Source organism: Narcine bancroftii, chromosome 13 (genome assembly GCF_036971445.1).
Source record: "Narcine bancroftii isolate sNarBan1 chromosome 13, sNarBan1.hap1, whole genome shotgun sequence".
In the NCBI taxonomy this organism is placed as follows: domain Eukaryota; kingdom Metazoa; phylum Chordata; class Chondrichthyes; order Torpediniformes; family Narcinidae; genus Narcine; species Narcine bancroftii.
In genome coordinates this window covers 58,471,268-58,489,933 of record NC_091481.1, presented here as the reverse complement: position 1 = coordinate 58,489,933, position 18,666 = coordinate 58,471,268, and the positions used below count along the sequence as shown (strand labels likewise).

At 47.9% G+C, this 18,666-nt stretch overlaps 1 protein-coding gene across 1 annotated transcript; it reads left to right on the top strand.

Moving 5' to 3' along the window:
* The first annotated feature begins 1,435 nt into the window (after nt 1-1,435).
* LOC138748439 (achaete-scute homolog 2-like) lies at nt 1,436-18,399 on the top strand. The gene is made up of 2 exons (XM_069908653.1): nt 1,436-1,895; nt 16,042-18,399. The coding sequence occupies exon 1, from the start codon at nt 1,439-1,441 to the stop codon at nt 1,889-1,891; it is 453 nt and encodes a 150-aa protein (XP_069764754.1). The 5' UTR covers nt 1,436-1,438; the 3' UTR covers nt 1,892-1,895; nt 16,042-18,399.
* Nucleotides 18,400-18,666: the final 267 nt, after the last annotated feature.

Here is an 18,666-nt window from a genome sequence, read left to right as displayed (position 1 = left end):
CACTGCTGTCATCTGGAACCAGAGGGACAGCAGTTGTTCCTGAACCTGGTGGGCCGAGTCTTGTGGCACCTCTACCTGTTTCCTGATGGCAGTAGCGAGAACAGAGCGAGTGCTGGGTGGTGCGGATCCTTGATGATGGCTGCTGCTCTCTGACGGCAGTGTTCCCTGTAGATGTACTCAATGGTGTGGAGGGTTTGGCCTGTGATGTCCTGGGCTGTGTCCACTACCTTTTGCAGGGATTTATGCTCAGGGGTATTGGAGTCTTCATTTATTATGGATAAATTATAGATGTTATAACTTAATAAGATCAATATTCCAAACAAATCAATATAATTTTCAGCTATCAGTAATATTTTACCACTGTTATTCTTTCTAAGTTATAATTGGAGAGCATTATATTTCAGATTTTAGATTTATTGTCAGGATACATACATGATATCACCTATAACCCTGAGATTCTTTTTTTCCTGCAGGCCAGGCACATAAAGAAAGAAAGGAGAAGGGTTCTTCTGTGACAGGCGCAACTGGTTATCTCTCACATTTATATATTAAGTGCACCACTGCTGAGTGAAGGGTTGCAATTTACACATCCCATTCCCATGTCTCTCACCTCCAAATTGGAAGGAACAACACCTAATATTCCATCCGGGCACTCTCCACCCAAAAGGCATCCCCGCTCTCTGTTAGGCCCCTCCCTGCTCTCTGTTAGGCCCCTCCCCTGTCTCTCCCTCTCTGCCTCCAGCACTCCGTTTCCTCCCCCCTCTTCCCTCTCCACTCTCAACTAGGGGTCTCCCTATCCCTTCTCAGCTTTCTCTTCCTCTGCCCTTCCACAAAGCGAGAGAGAGAGAGAGAGAGAGAAATGTGAAGGATTAGAGGGAATTCTTGATTCCTGAGCTGGGATCACCCACAGCTGATGCCACTGCTGCCAGTGAGGGAGTGGCTAGATGAGGGGACTTCAGCACAGCCTCATCAGTTCCCATCAATGATATATCTGGTAGAATTTCAGCTCCCATCTTGTAATGTTGGAGGGGGGGGAGGTGGTTGGGAAGAGACGAGAGGGAGGGAGATAGAGTGAGGCAACAAAGAAGGGGGGAGAGAGAGAGAGAGAGAGAGACAGTGTCAGAGACAGATCACTGGCAGGATGAGGGTTAATAAGAAGCCTGTGGCTGCCGAGAGAGTGTTGTCGATTGATTGACATGTACTTGACGGGTTCTGGGGAAGGAGAGGGAAGCTGAGTGTGATGGGCAGGTCTTGACTGGTCGAGGAGAGGGCGTGGAATCAGTCAAGTGGTTCAGTCAATCCAGGAAGCACCTGGTCGGGAGCTGTTTGTGCGGTGGGAGCTGGTGGCGAGGAACCCTCTGCCGGTGGGAGCTGGTGGAGGTGTGGGAGGCGGGAAGTTGTGGTAGAGCGGGAGGGAGGGAGGGAGGGAGGGAGGCCCATGGAACACCTGCGCTCAACCCTGATGCTGGAGGTGGGCGCCCAGGGCAGCGGGAAGGGAAAGGTGGAAGCCCGCGGGCGCCGGGCCCATCGCCAAGACCCCCTGTGTGCTCCAGATGCCAACCTGCGGCGCAATGAGAGGGAGAGGAACCGGGTGCGGCTGGTCAACCTGGGCTTCTCCAACCTGCAGCAGCATGTGCCTCAGAGCGGGACAAGCAAGAGGATGAGCAAGGTGGACACGCTGCGTTCAGCCGTCAACTACATCAGGGGGCTGGAGTGCCTCCTCCGGGAGCAGGGGCGTAGGGAGCACCCGGACTACACTGGCCCCGCAGTAGAGAGACAGTCCACCTCCGGTTCACCCAGCTGCTCCTGTTCCTCTGAGGATACCTCTCGTGACTCCATCTACTCCGAGCAGGAATTTGCAGCCTACAAGGAGTGGTTGGGCATTGAATGACAAGGTAAGCCCTGCTCTCCCCTGTTCCCGTGATGGATAGTTTAATCCCATTGCTCCCACCCACATTTCCCACCAGGATCTTGGATCCCAACCCCCAACCCTGTGCACTCCCAATAGATTCAGTCTGAACTTGGGGCTACAGACATGTCCTACATCTCTCGAACTCCTTCCCCATCCCTTTAACCAGTATTGTTCCATGACCATAGGAGAATCTGAGGTTACCGGTGCAAACATGAGGTTGGTGTAACACTGTTAGAGCACTAGCGACCGGTTCGAATCCACCTCTATCTGTAAGGAGTCTTCCCGTGTCTGCAAGGGTTTCCTCCCACCCTCAAAAACATAGGTGTATTTGGGTGTCATGAGCTCATGGGGTGGAAGGGTCACTTACTGCGATGTATCATTGCATTGAATTTAATTTAATTTAACCCTATGGACCACAATGTGGTAATATGACAGATCATGTGTTGGCTCTGGAATTAATCTCATGTTCCCGCTGGAATATTAGCTTTATGACAGAACGAGGCTACCACTTTACCACCGTGCTGCGGAAACGGGTCCCATCCTGGTCTCATGCACTGTCTGCGCGGAGTTTTTGCACGTCCTTTTCATGCCGGCCTGTGTTTCCTCCCACATCCCAAAGATGGGCGGGTTTAAGGGGGGGGGCGGCATGTTCCAGCTGCCGCCAGTTGCCCTCAGCATGTGGTGAGAGGTGGGGGTGGAGTAGAGAGAAACGAAGGGAGAAGACAACGGCACTGGTACTGGATTGGTGCCAATGGGCATTCGATGGTGAGCAGAGATGGGCCGAAGGGCACATTTCCAAGCTGCATGACTCTGAGACTGCAGGCCAGGCTAAAGCAAAAGAAGAAATGAAAGAGAAAAAGCAAACAAAAGAGTAAAGGGAGGGTGAATGTGAGAAAGAAGAATGAGAAATGGAGAGAGAGAAAGAAAAAATATGAGAAATAAAGAACGAGAGGGAGAAAAACAAAGAAAAAATTAAATTTCTACAGTGTTTTTTCAAAGTGCCCATCTGAATACTGGGTGAACATTAAGATCGTGAGTCAGGAAGATGCGATCAGTTGGTATTTTAGGTGGGGCACTTTATCGAGTCTTGTTAAAGCAGTGGTTCTCAAACTTTTACTGTAGATCAGTTGTTCTCAAACTTTTTCTTTCCACTCACTTCCCACTTAAAGCAATCCTTACGCCATTGGTGCTCTGTGATTAGTAAAGGGTTGCTTAAGGTGGGATGTGGGTGGGAAGGGAAGGTTGAGAACCACTGCTCTCGATCCAATTGTTACTGAAATATTTTGCTTGAGAAAAATTGTCATTGGCCCATTTCCTTTGGAGTTCTGAAACCATGCACATAACGAGTCAGTGAGGTACGATTAAAACAGTGGTTTTTAACCTTTTTCTTCCCACTCACGTCCCACCTTAAGCAATCACTTACTAATCTCAGAGCACTGATGGCTTAGGGAATAGTTAGGTGAGTGGAAAGAAAAAGTTTGAAAGCCATAAAGGATCCTGAATTGAGAGGTTGACTGATGGACTAGTTCTCTCCGAGTATGCTCTCTGACCTGCTCAGTGCATCCTGCTATTTATTGTTTGCGCCCATGACTTTGACATTTGTGTTTCACTGTGAACATTAGATATCAGTAAAAACACGACGCTGGAGAAACTCAGCAGGTCAAACTTTATGCAGCAAAGCTAAAGATACATAAGCAGCATTTCAGCTTGACCCCTTTGTCAATGTATGAGCAAAATGTAGGCAGGCGTCAGAACAACATGGTGGGGGGGAGGAGCATGGTCCCACAGGCAGGATAAGGGAGGGAGGGCACAGCAGAAAACTGGGGGTGGGGGTGGGGGGGACGGCTCTGAGAATGGAGTGGAGAGCTGGAGGGAAGGAGAAAGAGGGATGGGGAATAGAGGGGGACTGGGGAGAGAGGGAGACTGGGGAGAGAGGGAGACTGGGGAGAGAGGGATGGGGAAGAGGGAGGGATAGGGAAGAGAGAGGGAGATTGGAGAGAGAGGGATGGGGAAGAGAGAAGGATAGGGGAGAGAGAGGAATAGGGGAGAGAAGGAGACTGGGGAGAGAGGGATGGGGAAGAGAGAGGGATAGGGGAGAGAAGGAGACAGGGGAGAGAGGGATGGAGTAGAGAGGGATGGGGAGAGAGAGAGACTGGCAGAAAATGGAGAGGTCGACAATAATGCCTCCTGGTTGGAGAGTGGAAGATTAGATGTTGCTCCTCCAATTTACGGGTGGTCTTGGTTTGCCAGCATACGAGGGAGTGGGGCGTGGAATTGAAGTGGTTGACCGCTGGTGTGGATGGAGTCATTCCCCCCTTCCTCTGTATGCTGGTGTGTCCTTCCTCCTTTATCCACCTATTGCCTCCTGCCTGTGGGACCGTGGTCCTCCCCCTGCCCCTCACCCCCACCCTACCACTTCGTTCGGGCGACTAACTCCATTTAGCTCATACTGTCAAGAAGGGCTCAAGCCTGAAACGTTGGCTATGTTTCTTTATTTTTGCTTTATAAAGTCCAGGGAGCCCCCGGGTTACGAACGAAATCCATTCCTATGTCTGCCTTTAAATCGAATTTGTAGGTAAGTCAGAACAGGTACATACAGTTTAATTTAGCGTTAGTTAGTCAAATGTTTGTCTTAGTACTGTAAAATAAATTAAAGAAACAGTTCTTAAATCAGTTTAGATAGAAGAAAAGATCATGATTAAAAGTTAACATTCTTGTTCCATTGGTGTCTTGTGTACTGGAAGGGGCACTCGTGAGGGAATTGGGGGCGCATGCATAGTACGAGTTGCCCGCAAGTCGGACGCTTGTGACCTGGTGACTCCCCGCACCTGCTGAGTTTCTTCAGTGTTGTGTTTTCACTTCAACCGCGGCGTCTGCGGTCTTACTCTTTGACATCAGTAAGTTGAATGGGGTCAGAGGAGATTCACCAGGATGTTTCGGTGACCGGAGGGAGAGACTGGGTCTTTATTCCCTGAGACTGCCCCAGAAGAATAGTGCCTCATCTCCCGACAGGGCACCCTCCAACTGGATGGCATTAATATCGACTTCTCTGGCTTTCGTTAAACCCCCCCCCCCCCCCCCCACATCCCCTTCTTCCCCTGTTGACTCTCCATTCCCTGTTTCCCTTTGCACAGACATGATAAATTCTACCTAGTCCCTGATCACATCCAGTTAACGCCTTTTGTTGGTCTGGATTTTTCCCCCATTCTTTGAATTCAGGGACTTTCTGATACCTCCTGCTTCTACCTTTTCTGATTTTCCCTTGAAGAAGGGCTCAGGCCTGAAACGCCGATGATATATCTTCGTCTCCTATAGATGCTGAGGTTTATGAAGTCACGAGGGGTGGGGGAATAGTCTTTTCCCCAGGATAAACTATCTGGAACTGAAGTGCATAGGCTTAAGGTTAGAGGAGTGAGATTTAGACCAAAAGACATTGAAGCAGAAATAGGTTATTCTGCCCATTGAGTCTGCTCCGCCATAAGCTGATCCGTTTTTCCCACTGCTCAGCCCATAACTTTTAATGCCCTGGCTAATCAAGAACCTATCAATCTCAACTTTAAATACACTCAATGACGTGGCCTCCACAGTGGCCTGTGGCAACAAATCCCACAGATTCACTTCCCTTTGGCTGAAGAAATTCCTCTGTACGTCTGTTCTAAGCAGATGGCCTTTGATTCTGAAGTGGTGTCCTCTTGTCCTAGACTCTCCCACCGTGGGAAGCAACTTTTCTACATCTACTCTATGCATGCCTTTCAACATTTGATATGTTTCAATGAGATTCCCCCTCTCTCCCCTTCATTCTCCTAAATTCCAATGAATACAGGCCGAGGTCCTCCTTTCATTCCTGGAATCATCCAAGTGAACCTCCTTTGACCTGAGGGGCATCTTTACTCAGGAGGTAGTTGTATCTGGACCGAGATTCGTTACAGAATTGGACACAACTGCAGTGGTCAAAAGACATTTGGACAGATACAGTAAAACCCCTTGTATCTGGAATTCAAGCAGCCCGCAGCCTCAAGCAACCAGCAAAAAAAATTGAGGAAAATTAAAAAATTTAAATAAAATAAAAGGTAAAAAAACCACGTTTAAAATTGTAAAAGTAAACATTCACTGAAGTAACACCTTTGGTGAAGATGGGAGCAATTATTCAGTAAGCACCTTGGTGGGGCTTTGCTTGTAGCAGCTGGGAAATCCACGCTATTGTGGCGGACAGAGCCGAGATGATAAAGTTGTGTGAAAGAGCGATGGCGTCACCCAGGATGAAGCCGCTCACCGTTGGGGCGACTCTCTTAAAGTGTCTCCTTATCCCTGCTTATTAAGAGTCGCCCCTGTCAGAGGCTTTATCTGGAAACTTGGGCGAGGAAGTGGGGGGGTTAATTATCGATAATGTTATTGCTTGCCTTTCGGGCAGCTCCATGGAGAGGTAGGAACCTGCAGATGCAGCGACGGTTAAATGTTTTCAAAGAATGCGACTGAAAATAAAGTAAAATGCTTTATATATTCATGCGGGTGAAGTTTGTTGAGTGTAAGTACAGTGTAGTATTTTTGTCTTTTAGACTGTTTATTCTTAATGCAGGTGTATTGTAAGAGTAAGTGAATGAAGGACAAAAGTCTACAGATGCTGTGATTATACTAAAAGAGACAAAGATAAGTTGCCGATGTTTCGGGCCTGATTTCTAGGAAAAATCAGAAAAGGCAAAAGAAGGAGATATGACCTCGGCTCCGTCCGCTGCGATAGCGTTGGATCTCCCAGCGGCCACCCATTTCAATTCCCTGATCCTTTCCCCTTCTGACATGGTCTCATGCACTGCCAGACTGAGACCACCCGTAAACCCGAGGAACAGCACCTCATCTTCCGATTGGGCCCCCTCCAACCATTAATTTTGACCTCTAGCCTTCGTTAAGTACCCCCCATCCCTTTCTTCCCCCATTGTGTCTCCATTCGCACAGACCCTGATCACATTCAATGAACACCTTTTGTTGGTCTGGATCCCTCCCCCATTGTTTGAATTCTGAGACGTCCTGATATATCCTGCTTCCGGCTTTCCTGATTTTAACTTGAAGAAGGGCTCAGGCCCGAAACGCCAGCAATATACCTTTGTCTCCTACAGAAGCTGAAAAGACTGGCTGAGTTCCACCAGCATTTCGGTGTGTTTACTCTATTAAGAGTGCCGTAAATATGTGTGTATAATGTGAAACATTTTTTACCAAAATTCGAGCTCAAAGTAGGGGGTCACATTACACACGTATATTTATGGCAGTGCGAATCGGGTGGGTGAGGGGGAAGAGAGACGGCAGCACGAATCTCAAGCAACTGGAAAATACACTTATCCGGCATCTACCAATCCTTATAGGTGCCGGATGCCAGGGGTTTTTACTTTTTGTTTATAGATGGATAGGAAGGGTCCTGAAGGATATGGGTGCCATGCATGCAAATAGGTCTAGACTAGAAAGCCAACGTGGTCTTCATGGACGAGTTGGGCTGTAGGACCTGTGGCGTGCTGACTGACTCCGCGATGCTTTTTCTTCACCTTGACCAGGCTGCAGGCCAGGAAAGAAGCGAGGCTGATGGAGGTAGTTAGATATTGGTGAGAAAGATGAGAATCTAAATGAGGTCAAGGCGCTGAGGGATCTGGAAATGCAAGTATGCAAATCTCTAAATGTATTGATGTAGGTTGCTGGTGTTATACAGATTTACCAAGTGTCAGATTTCATTGCCCAGGGAACAGAAGTTGTGCTAAGGTTCCAGCTTCTAGTTCCGAGCTGGTCACCACTCCTGTTACCACACTGGTAAAGGATATAAAGCAGTGGTTCTTAACCTTCCCCCCCCCCCCCACTCGCATACCACCTTAAGTAATCCCTTAAGTAATCCTATGGCACAGGTGCTCCGTTGGGGTAAGTAAGGGATTACAAGGTGGTATGCGAGTGGGGGAGAAAAGGTTGAGAACCACTGATATACAGGAACCAGAGTGTACTCAAAAAAAACTCACTGAAATAGAAGCCGGAATGCAGAGTTGCGAAGGTAAATTAGGTTGGGTTAGTTTTCTTGAAAGAAGAAAGAGCGGTCTTTAAAATTGGAGAAGTGCTTGGCAGAAGGAAGTAAGGGAAACTCAACTGCAAATCCTGGACTGAACGTAGCATACGGTTGCAGCTCACGTTGCCTATATTGACCATGATGACCATTGAAACTGCCAAAAGATGGTCTACATCCCCCCCTTCTCCATCCGATCATGCTTCAGAAGGGTTGTGGCCATATCGTCATTCAGCGCACCTCCTGACAGCTTGCAAGACACTCCTCCATTCTCTGTGCAACAAATGTGTCTTCTTTAAACGTTCCCCCTCTTACCTTTAAGCAATGGTATTTGATATTTCCACCCTGGAAAAAAAAAACCACTGATGTTCTATTCCTCTCATAATTTTATAAACTTCTGTCAGATTCCACCCCTTTCCACTGGCTCTGATGCTCCAGAGAAGAGGACCTGTTTTACTTCTCACGTGGGCCGCATCCTGACGAATCTCTTCTACACCACAGTGACCAGAACTGCACACAAGGCACCAAATGTGGCCCCAAAAAAAACTTTTTTTTTGTTTGTGGTAGTACTATGGCGGCCCTACAAGTCCCAGGAGGCTTTGAACCGGCAGCATGACGTCAGTGCGTGATTATGTCGAGCGCGTGATTCTGGCCTTTAAAAGGCTGCACAAGTGATGAAGAGTGAATCTGTTTGATTCACTCTAGAAACACCTCGTGTGCTTATTTCGTCGATCCCAGTGGCCACAGGTCAGTGTTGCAGCACCCAGGGTTCGAATCCCGCGCTGTCTGCAAGGAGTTTGCGCGTTCTCCCCCATGGGTTCCTCCGGGTCCTCCAGTCTCTTCCCACTGTTCAAAAATGTACGGAGTTTATAGGTTAATCAGGATGTTTGGGCAGCATGGGGTCATGGGCTGGAAAGGCCTATAACTGTGCTGTATGTCTAAATTTAAATTTAAACATGACCTCCTGACTTTTCCATTCAATGGTCTACTGACTAACGCAGGTATACTATAACCTCTAACCCTGAGCCTGACCCACCCTAGCTATATTTGTTGCCACTTTCAAAGAGATATGAACTCACACCCCAAGATCCATTTGAACATTGATGCTCTGAAGGAACCTGCCTTTTAGAAAGGGCCCCAACTGGAAACAATTGACTCTGCCCATGGAAACTGTCTGACCTGCTGAGTTCCACCCACTTCCCATCGTGTGCTGTCAGTGTAGAGCAGTGGTTTTCAACTGTTTTCTTTCCACTCACATCCCACTTTAAGTATTGCCTGAGCCATGGGGGCTCTGTGATTAGTAAGCGATTGCTTAAAGTGGGATGTGAGTGGAAAGAAAACGGTTGAAAACCACTGGCTTAGAGGTCGTCCAAATCACAGTCTACCTGGATAACTTTGGATTCCTTTCCCAATTGGTCTTTTTTTTCTCTGCATGTCTTTCATGGTGCTCTGGAACGCTGTCTGTTGAAGACAGGATGGGAAGTGGCGGTCTGCCTCCTGAATCTGGTCAGCTTTTCAATTTACCTGTGAATGCTTGGTCCCCAAGCTTTATCTCTTAAGGTGGCAAGGAGAGCGCAACACTCTTACAGTGCGAGTGACGTGGGTTCGAATCTGGCTTGCGAGCTCTCCCTGCAGCCTACATAGATTTTCCCCGGACGCTTCGGATTCCTCCAAATGGTGGGGGTTAATTGGACAGCTCGGTTTCAGTGGCCGGAATTGGCTTCTTCCCTGCCGTATCCTTGGGGGGGGGAAAAAATTTAAATGCCAGGTTCAGTTGGCCATGGCTCCTTCAGGTTGTGGGGGAGGAGGTTCCCGAAAGCGAATGAAAGGAAGAGAGAGAATGAGACCAAAAGAAAGAAGGGAATGAGTGGTAGAAAGAAAAGGAAAGGAAGAAAGAGAAAAAAGAGAATAAAAGCAAGAAAATAGAAAACAGATAAAGAAACCAAGCGAGAACGAGAAAGGTAGGAGCTGCCTCTTCACATTGCACTTGAATGGATGGAACTGCTTTTAAATTAAATTTTTTTAAAAATGTAGACAGCACGGTAACAAGCCCTTTTGGCCCACGAACCCCTGCCGCCCAATCACATCCAATTGACTTACAAACCCCAGTGCATTGTTGAACGGTGGGAGGAAACCGGAGCTCCTGGAGGAAACCCACGCAGGCACAGGGAGAACGTACAAACTCCTCACAGACAGCGCGGGATTTGAACCCAAGTCATTGACACTGTGGCAGTATAGCACTGTCCGCTAACATTTCCTTTCTCTCCTATTCATTCTTTTTCGGCACTTTTACTAACATCCACCCTTCCTGTCCGAAATGTTGAGAAGAAGTTTTCATAGATACAAATAAATAAATAAGATTTCATGAATGTGAGCGTCTCGAAGGGTGAGTGTGAGCAGCTCAGCATTCCTATTACCCGTGACAAGAAACTGCCCCTCAGCCTAGTGGTGCTGGCTCTGATCTTTCCCGATGGGAGCACTGAAAGATGCTGTGCGCGGGGTGGAAGGGGTCCTCAATGATTCTGCGTGCCCCTTTCAGACATTGATCCACGTTGATGGGGTGTTGGATGGTGGGGGGTGGGGGGGGCGGAGACACTCTTGAGATCCCCTCTGCCACTCTTTTGGTCCTGTGGATTGACCTCCGATCCATTTCTGTGCAGCCGTTTTGCTGTTAAAAAGGACTTCCATCCTTGTCAGCCCCATTTGCTGGCCTGTAACCTTTGATTCCTCTCCTAATCAAGAACTGATCTACCTCTGGCTTAAATGACTTGGCCTCCACAGTGGTCTGTGAGAAGGAATTCCACAGACTCACCCCCCCCCCCCCCCCCCACCAACCCCCGGGTAAAGAAATTCCTCCTCCTCTCTGCTCTGCTCTAAGGCTAGTCTCAGATTCTCCCACAATAGGAAAATCCTTTCCACCTGCACCCAATCCGGCCCTTTCAGTATACGAGATACATCCCCCTCACCTATGTGATTATGGTTCGAAGTTCAAAGTTCAGATTTAGTATTAGAGTACATGCATGCCTTCACATACAACCCTGAGATTCTTTTTCCTGTGGGCTAGGCAGAATTTCTACCTATTTATTTATAGTGAAACAAAAGGTACTCAAGAAAAGAAGGAGAGAATGTAAACACATCTGCTTTTTGCCTCAGTTGTGTCTGGGGGGTTGGGGGGGCGGGGGAATGACTACCAACTACCACACTCTCCCCAATCTCTAGCCACAGGCCATAAGACCATGATATAGAAGCAGGAACAGGCCATCCATCCCATCAAGTCTGCCGCACTTTTCAATCATGAGCTGATCCATTTTCCCACTCAAGCCCCCGGCCTTCTCACGACCTGGCTCATCAAGAACCTCTCCCTCTCCCTGAAATGCACCCACTGGCCCGGCCTCCAGAACAAATTCCACAGATTCACCTCCCTCTGGCTGTAAAAATTCCTATGCCCACCCTTCAATCCTGATGTTGTGCCCTCTTGCTACTCTCCCTGAGTGGGGAAATAACCCTTCTATGTCGACTCTGACCACGCCTTTCGACATCTGAAATATTTCAGTGAGAACACCACCCCCCCCTCCACATTCTCTTAAATTCCAATGAATACAGGCCAAGAGCTCCTCATATGATAATCCTGGACAAAGTGGCAACTCTCTGTCTGCCTTACAGTAGACAAAAATTAAAGAATTTCATGTATGTTACATTCTAAATGTATATGTCTTGACAATAATGGGACCTTTACCTCTACCCTTTCATTCCTGGAATCATCCTTGTGAACCTCCTTTCAACCCTCTCCAAAGTCTCAAAATTAGAGTCTCAAACTGCTTATATAATCTCTCCAGGGCCCTTATAAAGCCTCAACATCACATCCCTGCTCTTATATTCTGTTATATTATACAGGTGCTTAACCTTTTATCCAGGAATTCTGAAAAACGGCACTTTTTTCGATAGATGACATTACATATGTAACATTAATAACCCATAATAATTCTCTGTTTTCAGGGCCCTCTTGTCCCCATTGTCCCTGCCCCCGTGGGTGCCCTCTCTTACCTTGGGTGTAAGGATGACTCTTGGCCCCCAGCACCCAGTGAGAGAGTGGTGATGGCTCAGTGTGGGAGCAATAGCCATCTTTCTTACCCACCGTCCCCCATGCAGCTGGAACCGTTCTGCCAGCTCAAGAGCAGTTCCAGCTACATGGGGGATTATGGGTAACAAAGGTGACCATTGCTCCCACATTGAGTCTTCGCTGAAATCCGGTGCAGCACTCCGCCATCTCCGGGCTCATCAGCACTGCACCCCTGCTGCCGTGTTGAGAGTTAGATGCGGGGAGGGGAACAGATGGCACCGCGCCGCTGAGGTGTGCCTGAGGGCTGGCCCGATGAGCTAGTGGAGCCCCTGAAAGCTGCCGGCACCCGGTTTTCCCCCCACCCCGATGGTCCAGTTCTCCTGCAGCTTGTCTCTGGCCTTCTGCTGCCCACTTGGCTGACAGCTCCGAGCAAGCTGACACTGGCCGCCTTTTTGGCCAATTGCTTCCGACCCACACCTGATCAATGCACTGGTCGAGATCCTCCTGTACAGGCACGTCGAACACCCCCCCACCCACACCCCGACCCTGCCCTCAGCATGGCCTAGGGCACAAAATAGTCTGGCACTGGGCCTGGGGTTGGGGGGGGGGGTGGTTGTTGGAGTGACAGACACACAGCTGGAAGGGGCAAAGGGTTGATAGACGGCCAGGGAGGGGGATGAACAGCAAGGGTTAGATGTGAGTCATTTCCTCAAAGGGACCAAAATCTGTGAGATTCCAAACAATGGCAGGTGTCTGGTTCCAACAATTCCGGATGAAAGGTTAGGCACCTGTATTCCATTCCTCAGACATTCTTCCGAAATCAATTTTTGGATTTTTTTGACTAATATTAATAGGCCATGTAGTGACGTTAGCCCAGGGCGTGTGGTTCAATTCTGGCAAGACATCGCAGGTTTCTTTTATTGTCTCATAATTCAAAATATAACATCCATGATCCATTGTAACACTTGTCTGCTGTGAGACAAAGAGTTGTCACAAGCATTGTCCTGTGCTCCAACGAAATAAGAGAAAGAGAAACCAAAGAGATCTCTGAAGGAGATCACACTACAGGTGAGCGGTGACCCCTACTTTGTCCCAGTGAAATTCCCAGGAACTCAGGACCACCCGAGCCTTTCACACTGTGGTCCAAATTCCCGGGAATTTGCGCACCCATCAATTTAGGGGGGTCCCGCCCACACCAATGACTCATTACAGGAGTAAGTTCACACCTCCGTCCGTCCGCCTGTCGCTCGCTTGCTAGCTTCACCACCCCTCCACCGGTCGCCGGCCCACCCCCCCCCCCCCCAACCCGCTCTTCAGCCCATCACGACAGCAACACAAATACGGGATGAGTGGCCGACTTCGTTTCCCATAATCCCTCACGCAGCAGGAACCACTCTGGGGAAATCCAGCTGCATGAGGGGTTACGGGTAGCGAGGACGGGCCAGTCATCCTGCACTTGTGCTGCTGTTGTGATGGGCTGAGGCGGCCTGCTGTTACAGGAGGTAGGTTAGCGCAAGAAAAAACAACCCTAATGTTTCGGTAGTGCAGGCAGAGATTTTCGTAGTCCCTGTTAGTAACAATGCCTCATAGCCTGAGATCTCGGAAGCTAAGAAGACTCAGGCCTGGTCAGTACTTGGAGGGGAAACCACCTAGGAACAACTGTGGGTTTCGGTGAGGGGCGCTGGACAAAGTGGCGACTCTGTGTCTGCTTTATGGTAGACAAAAGGTAAAGAATTTCACGAAGGTTACATTCTGAATGTAGGATTATATGAGAATAATGGAACCTTTCCCTTTAGTTTAGGGTAGTACAGGGTGGTTCTTCCTACGGAACTGAAAGGTGAAGCTGTGCTCGTGATTCATTCTTAAAATGAATACAAATAGTCCAACATTAATTCATCATTGTGGTTAGGTGATGGTTTTATTTTAATAGGTTTAACATCAAGGATTAAAGGAACCTTTCATCTAATTTCTGATTGAAAATAAAAGTTGAGATTTCACAACTTCAGGATGCATCGGTTTTGAAACTGCAAGAACGAGCTTGCGATTTGGATTTATGCCATATTTTTTAGATGACTATCTGTGATGACTTCAGGAATCCTCCTGCTCGCTCCAGTGAAAAGCAAAATACATGAAAATACTCTCAGTTTTACACAGGTGCAGCGATTTGTGCACTTGACAAGAAGATGCTCCAATGAGAGCGACGAGGTTGGCGCAATGCTGGTACTGTGCCGGCGATCGGGACCGGGGGTTCGAATCTCTGCAAGGAGCTTGTACGCTCTCCCTGTGTCTGTTTGGGTTTCCTCCGGGGGTTGTGGTTTCCACCCACCGTTCAAAGCGTGCTGGGAATTGTGGGTTAATTAGGTGTAAATTGGGCGCATGGGCTTGTGGGCTGAAAGGGCCTGTTACTGTGCTGTATGTCTAATGAGTTAAATTTAAAAAAAACATGAAATTAACCAATAACAAATTAGAGTAAAACTCTAATAATCCAGCGTTCTGTGGTTCTGAAGGACTGGCCTCTGATTCATTCATTGATCCAGATGTTGGGATGAGACCCCTAAGTGTACGTGGGGTGTATGGTCAGAACAAGGGGTCCCAATTGTGGGCCAGAGGCAAGGCTCTGGACTATAGATGGGGTGTGCAGCCAGAACCAGGGGCCTGAAAGTTTAGGGGTCCGGAACAGGGACAGGGTTGCAATTGGAACTGAAGCCCAAAACCCTTGAATAAATCCCACCCCCTTTAATCTCACTGTGTCCACCGGAAATTTTATAATATTATTATGAACCAATGAATGTAAAGTTTATTAGGGCATCAACAATGAACGAGAATTTTACTGTCATATCCTCAGTACAATGGACAGATGCAATGAAAGTCTTGCCTACTCATAAGGTGCACTCACAACCATTTGAATCCGTTGTTGTCTGTAATGAGTTCTCCCCGTGTCTGTGTGGGTTTACTCTGGGTGGTCCGGTTTCCTCCAAAAACTCACAGGGAAGGTGGGTTAATTGGCGTATTTGGGCAGCATGAGGTTGTGGGCTGGAATACCTGCTGTATCCTTAAATTGAAACAAAAGATTTAAGTATACTCGACACATAAGAAAAGGTTAAAAATAATAAATATAAAAGGAGGAGGAACAAATAAAGAACAAACATTCATAGTTGGTTGATAGTACATAAATGTGCTGCGTCAGCAGTGCAGACCAGATCTTTGGTGATTTTCCATTTGTTATGATTAAGGTGACAGAGAGAGATTCAAGAGCCTAATAGCTGGACCTGAGACCTTTGTACCCTCTGCCTGAAGGTGGCAGCAAGAAAAGGTTGGGATTAGGGTGACGCCGGACCTTTATGGCTGCCTTCTTGTGGCAGCGTCTCACCCCGAGATGTTCAATGGACGGGAGGTTGTGCCCTTGCTGGACTTGGCCATGTATGGCAGCCCGGTACAGGAACTGCTCTGCACAGAACCATAGGGAGTTTTGACCGCAGCTCAGGGCATCCCCTCCATCAACTCTGTCCAAACTTCCCACTGCCTGGGAAAAGCATATTAAATGATCCATCCCACTGCCGACAGGGTTTCAATCTTAAATGTAGACTTAACGGGCCATTTCGACCCAATTACACCCAATTAACCCACAATCTCCAGTACGTTTGGCACTGTGGGATGGAACCGGAGCCCCTGGATAAAAGCCACAGAGACACGGGGCGAACGTACAAACTCCTTACAGACAGCACAGGATTCTAACCCCAGTCCCGATCGCTGGCACTGTAACAGAGTAGTACTAACCACTACGCCCAGCGCTCATGGGAGTGAGATTTTGGATCGACAATTTAAAGGGCAGTTCCTTCCTCGCTGTTATCAGACTCTCGATTGAACCTCACACTTGCAAAATAATGTTCTAACTCATCACTACCAAGCTCGCATTCTGTTCTCTGTGTATGGGTCGACTAACTCACAAAACAAACTTTCTTACTGTGCCTTGAACATGAACTTAAGCACACAAAAAAAGACCTAACTAAATTATATATTTTTTTATTTATTTTTCAGAACATCAAATTCTTTGGTCCAAAATTTCTTAAAGGGGAATGCCTCCCCCCCCCCCCTGTCTCATGAAAGAAGTTTCCGCTGTACAGTGATGGGACAAGAGCAAAAGGACTTAAACATCTGAAAATATTTCGATCTTGAGCGACAAGTGTCACCGTCAACAAGTGTCTCTTTAGAGCAGGCACATCCAGAAAGATATTATTTATGTTGTACATACTGTAAAAGTTTTTGTTGAGATGTTGGATTACTAATTTGAAAGGGGCCGGGAGTGGGGGGAGTTCCAACTGGTAGTTTAAGAGCCAATAATTCAAGATATTCCAATTTCTCTGCCAAGGTTCTGAGTGGAAGATTTTCTCACCAACCATTCAGCAGCCAACTTGGGAAACACAGCCAAGTGTTCACCTTGTAAATATCTTCTGACAGGAGCTAGTTTGAGCCCTGCACTATCACCAACGCAAGAGACCCCAGTGACTTTGAGATGTTCTCCATTGTCCTGCAGAAGTTCGAGTTGGTACTTCAGCCTCCATTTCCATGAAGGGCTGACTGATTTCCACTGGTCGGTGACCTAGAGACCCAAAGCGCTTCACTTGCAATGATTGCCATTCCAGTATGCACAGTGGCAATGGATCATTAAAGATGTGAAGGAGCTCATCACAGGCCCTTTGCCCTATGCTGATTGTCCATTCCCATGCCGAACCGTCCACTGCCTTACCTGCCTGACCTGTTGAGCCCCTCTGGCACTTTGAGTGTTGCTCGAATTTTCCAGCGTCTGCAAAACTTCTTGGTTACCTGACCATTTACATGAGTGCAATGCTAAATGGCAGCTGAGAGTGGCCGACGAACCAATCGGCTTGTTTGTCTTTGGGCACCCAGAGGGAACACACATGGCCATAGGGAGGACTCCGCACAGGTAGCGCTGGAGGTTGGGATCAAACTGTGCTGCTGGACTGTTGAGCGACCTCTCTTTGTTTCCCCGTAAGATCTTGCAAGAGCAAGGGCAGAGTTGGACCTCAGACAATGCAATGCTCCCCCACCCCGAGCCCTCCCAATGAGCTGCCAGCAGAATTTGTAAACCCAGGCTCAATTTAAGAAAGATTTGGAATGGGTCATGGATGGGAGGGATATGACCCCGGCCACAGGTCAGTGGGACCAGGCAGAAAAATAGTTCGGCACAGACTAGAGGAGCCAAACTGTTGTGTTCTTTGGCAGCCATTCTCAACCTTTTGTTGGTTATGGCTTCCTTAGGACTCTGTTCAAAGTTTATGGGCCTCCTTCCCTATAAAAGAGTCAAGTTTTAGTTTTTTCTGTGCATCTCTCCTACTGACTACATAAATAAAACCCATAAAAGTCATTAAAAATGGCTGTGCTACAGATTTCTCTGGATCCTTTGTGATTGCTCCCCCTCCGGAAGCAGGGAACTTACAGGACATGATGCCCTCAGGAGCCTTTCCCACCTGGTTCATCGGCAACCTGGCATTTTAAGGGGGGGGGGTCCCTCCTCCAGCGGTAACAAGGCGAGAGCAGGTTGTGCTTTCACACCACCAGTAGGCAATTAGTGAGTTAACCCGGCCGGACACTTTCCCCCACCAAGTGCTGGAGCCCGGTTGAATTTAACTGGCCCTGCCAGATCGGGACATTTCGCACTGCACGATTACCGGGTACCAGTTAACCCGCACAGAATCGGCGGCGTGAGTGAAAAATGATGGCTCTACCTTGGCAAGTGTTGAAGGAGCAAAATAAAATGCAACTTTGATTGAAGGTGGGACTCAGACGCTGAAGGTGTTCCCAGATCAACGAGCAAGGCCTGGTTTCAGAATTAGAATCAGAATTTATTGTCATGAACAAGTCACAAAATTTGGCGCTTTGCGGCAGCGTCCTAGTGAAAACATTTGTATAAACCACTTTTTCAACAATAAATTAAAGAAAAAACAAAATAGTGCATGAAAAGTAAGGCAGTGTCTGGTCCATTGATCATTCAGGAATCAGATGGCAGCGGGGAAGAAGCTGTCCTTGTGCCGCTGAGTGTTCGTCTTCAGGCTCCAGTACCTTTTCCCCGATGGTGGAAGAGTGGAGAGGGCATGGCCTGGGTGGTGGGGGGTCTTTGAGGATGGAGGTTGCTTTTTTAAGACACCACCTCATGTAGACATCCTCGACAGAGTGAAGTCTGGTGCCCGTAATGTCGCAGGCCGAGTTAATGACCCTCTGGAGCTTGCTCCTTGTTTGGGACTGGAAATGGAATATTGATATGTAAATATGTAAATGAGCATCCTGTTTGAGAAGATTTGATGTAGTTTGTGTGTAGGACATAATCATTCATCATAATTATTGTCAGAATGTAATAAAGGAGTTTTGCAGTCTGAAGCAACCCTTGTCACCTCCAGTTTATTGACGGTTGTACACTACTTCGCCAAGTTGGCACGACCCGAATCATTGTTGAGCACCTCGGCTCTGTCTGCTGCAATAGCGTGGATCTCCCAGTGCCACCCCATTTCAATTCTCCATCTCATTCCCTTGCCGACATGCACTGTTCCGCAAATTGGAGGAACAGCACCTCATCTTCCATCTGGGTGCCCTCCAACCGGATGGCATTAACATTGACTTCTCCTGTTTCCATTAGCCCAACCCCCC

Bases quoted from the DNA above. Each gene is read 5' to 3' on its own strand.
- LOC138748439 (XM_069908653.1), top strand. From the start codon at position 1,439: ATGGAACACCTGCGCTCAACCCTGATGCTGGAGGTGGGCGCCCAGGGC.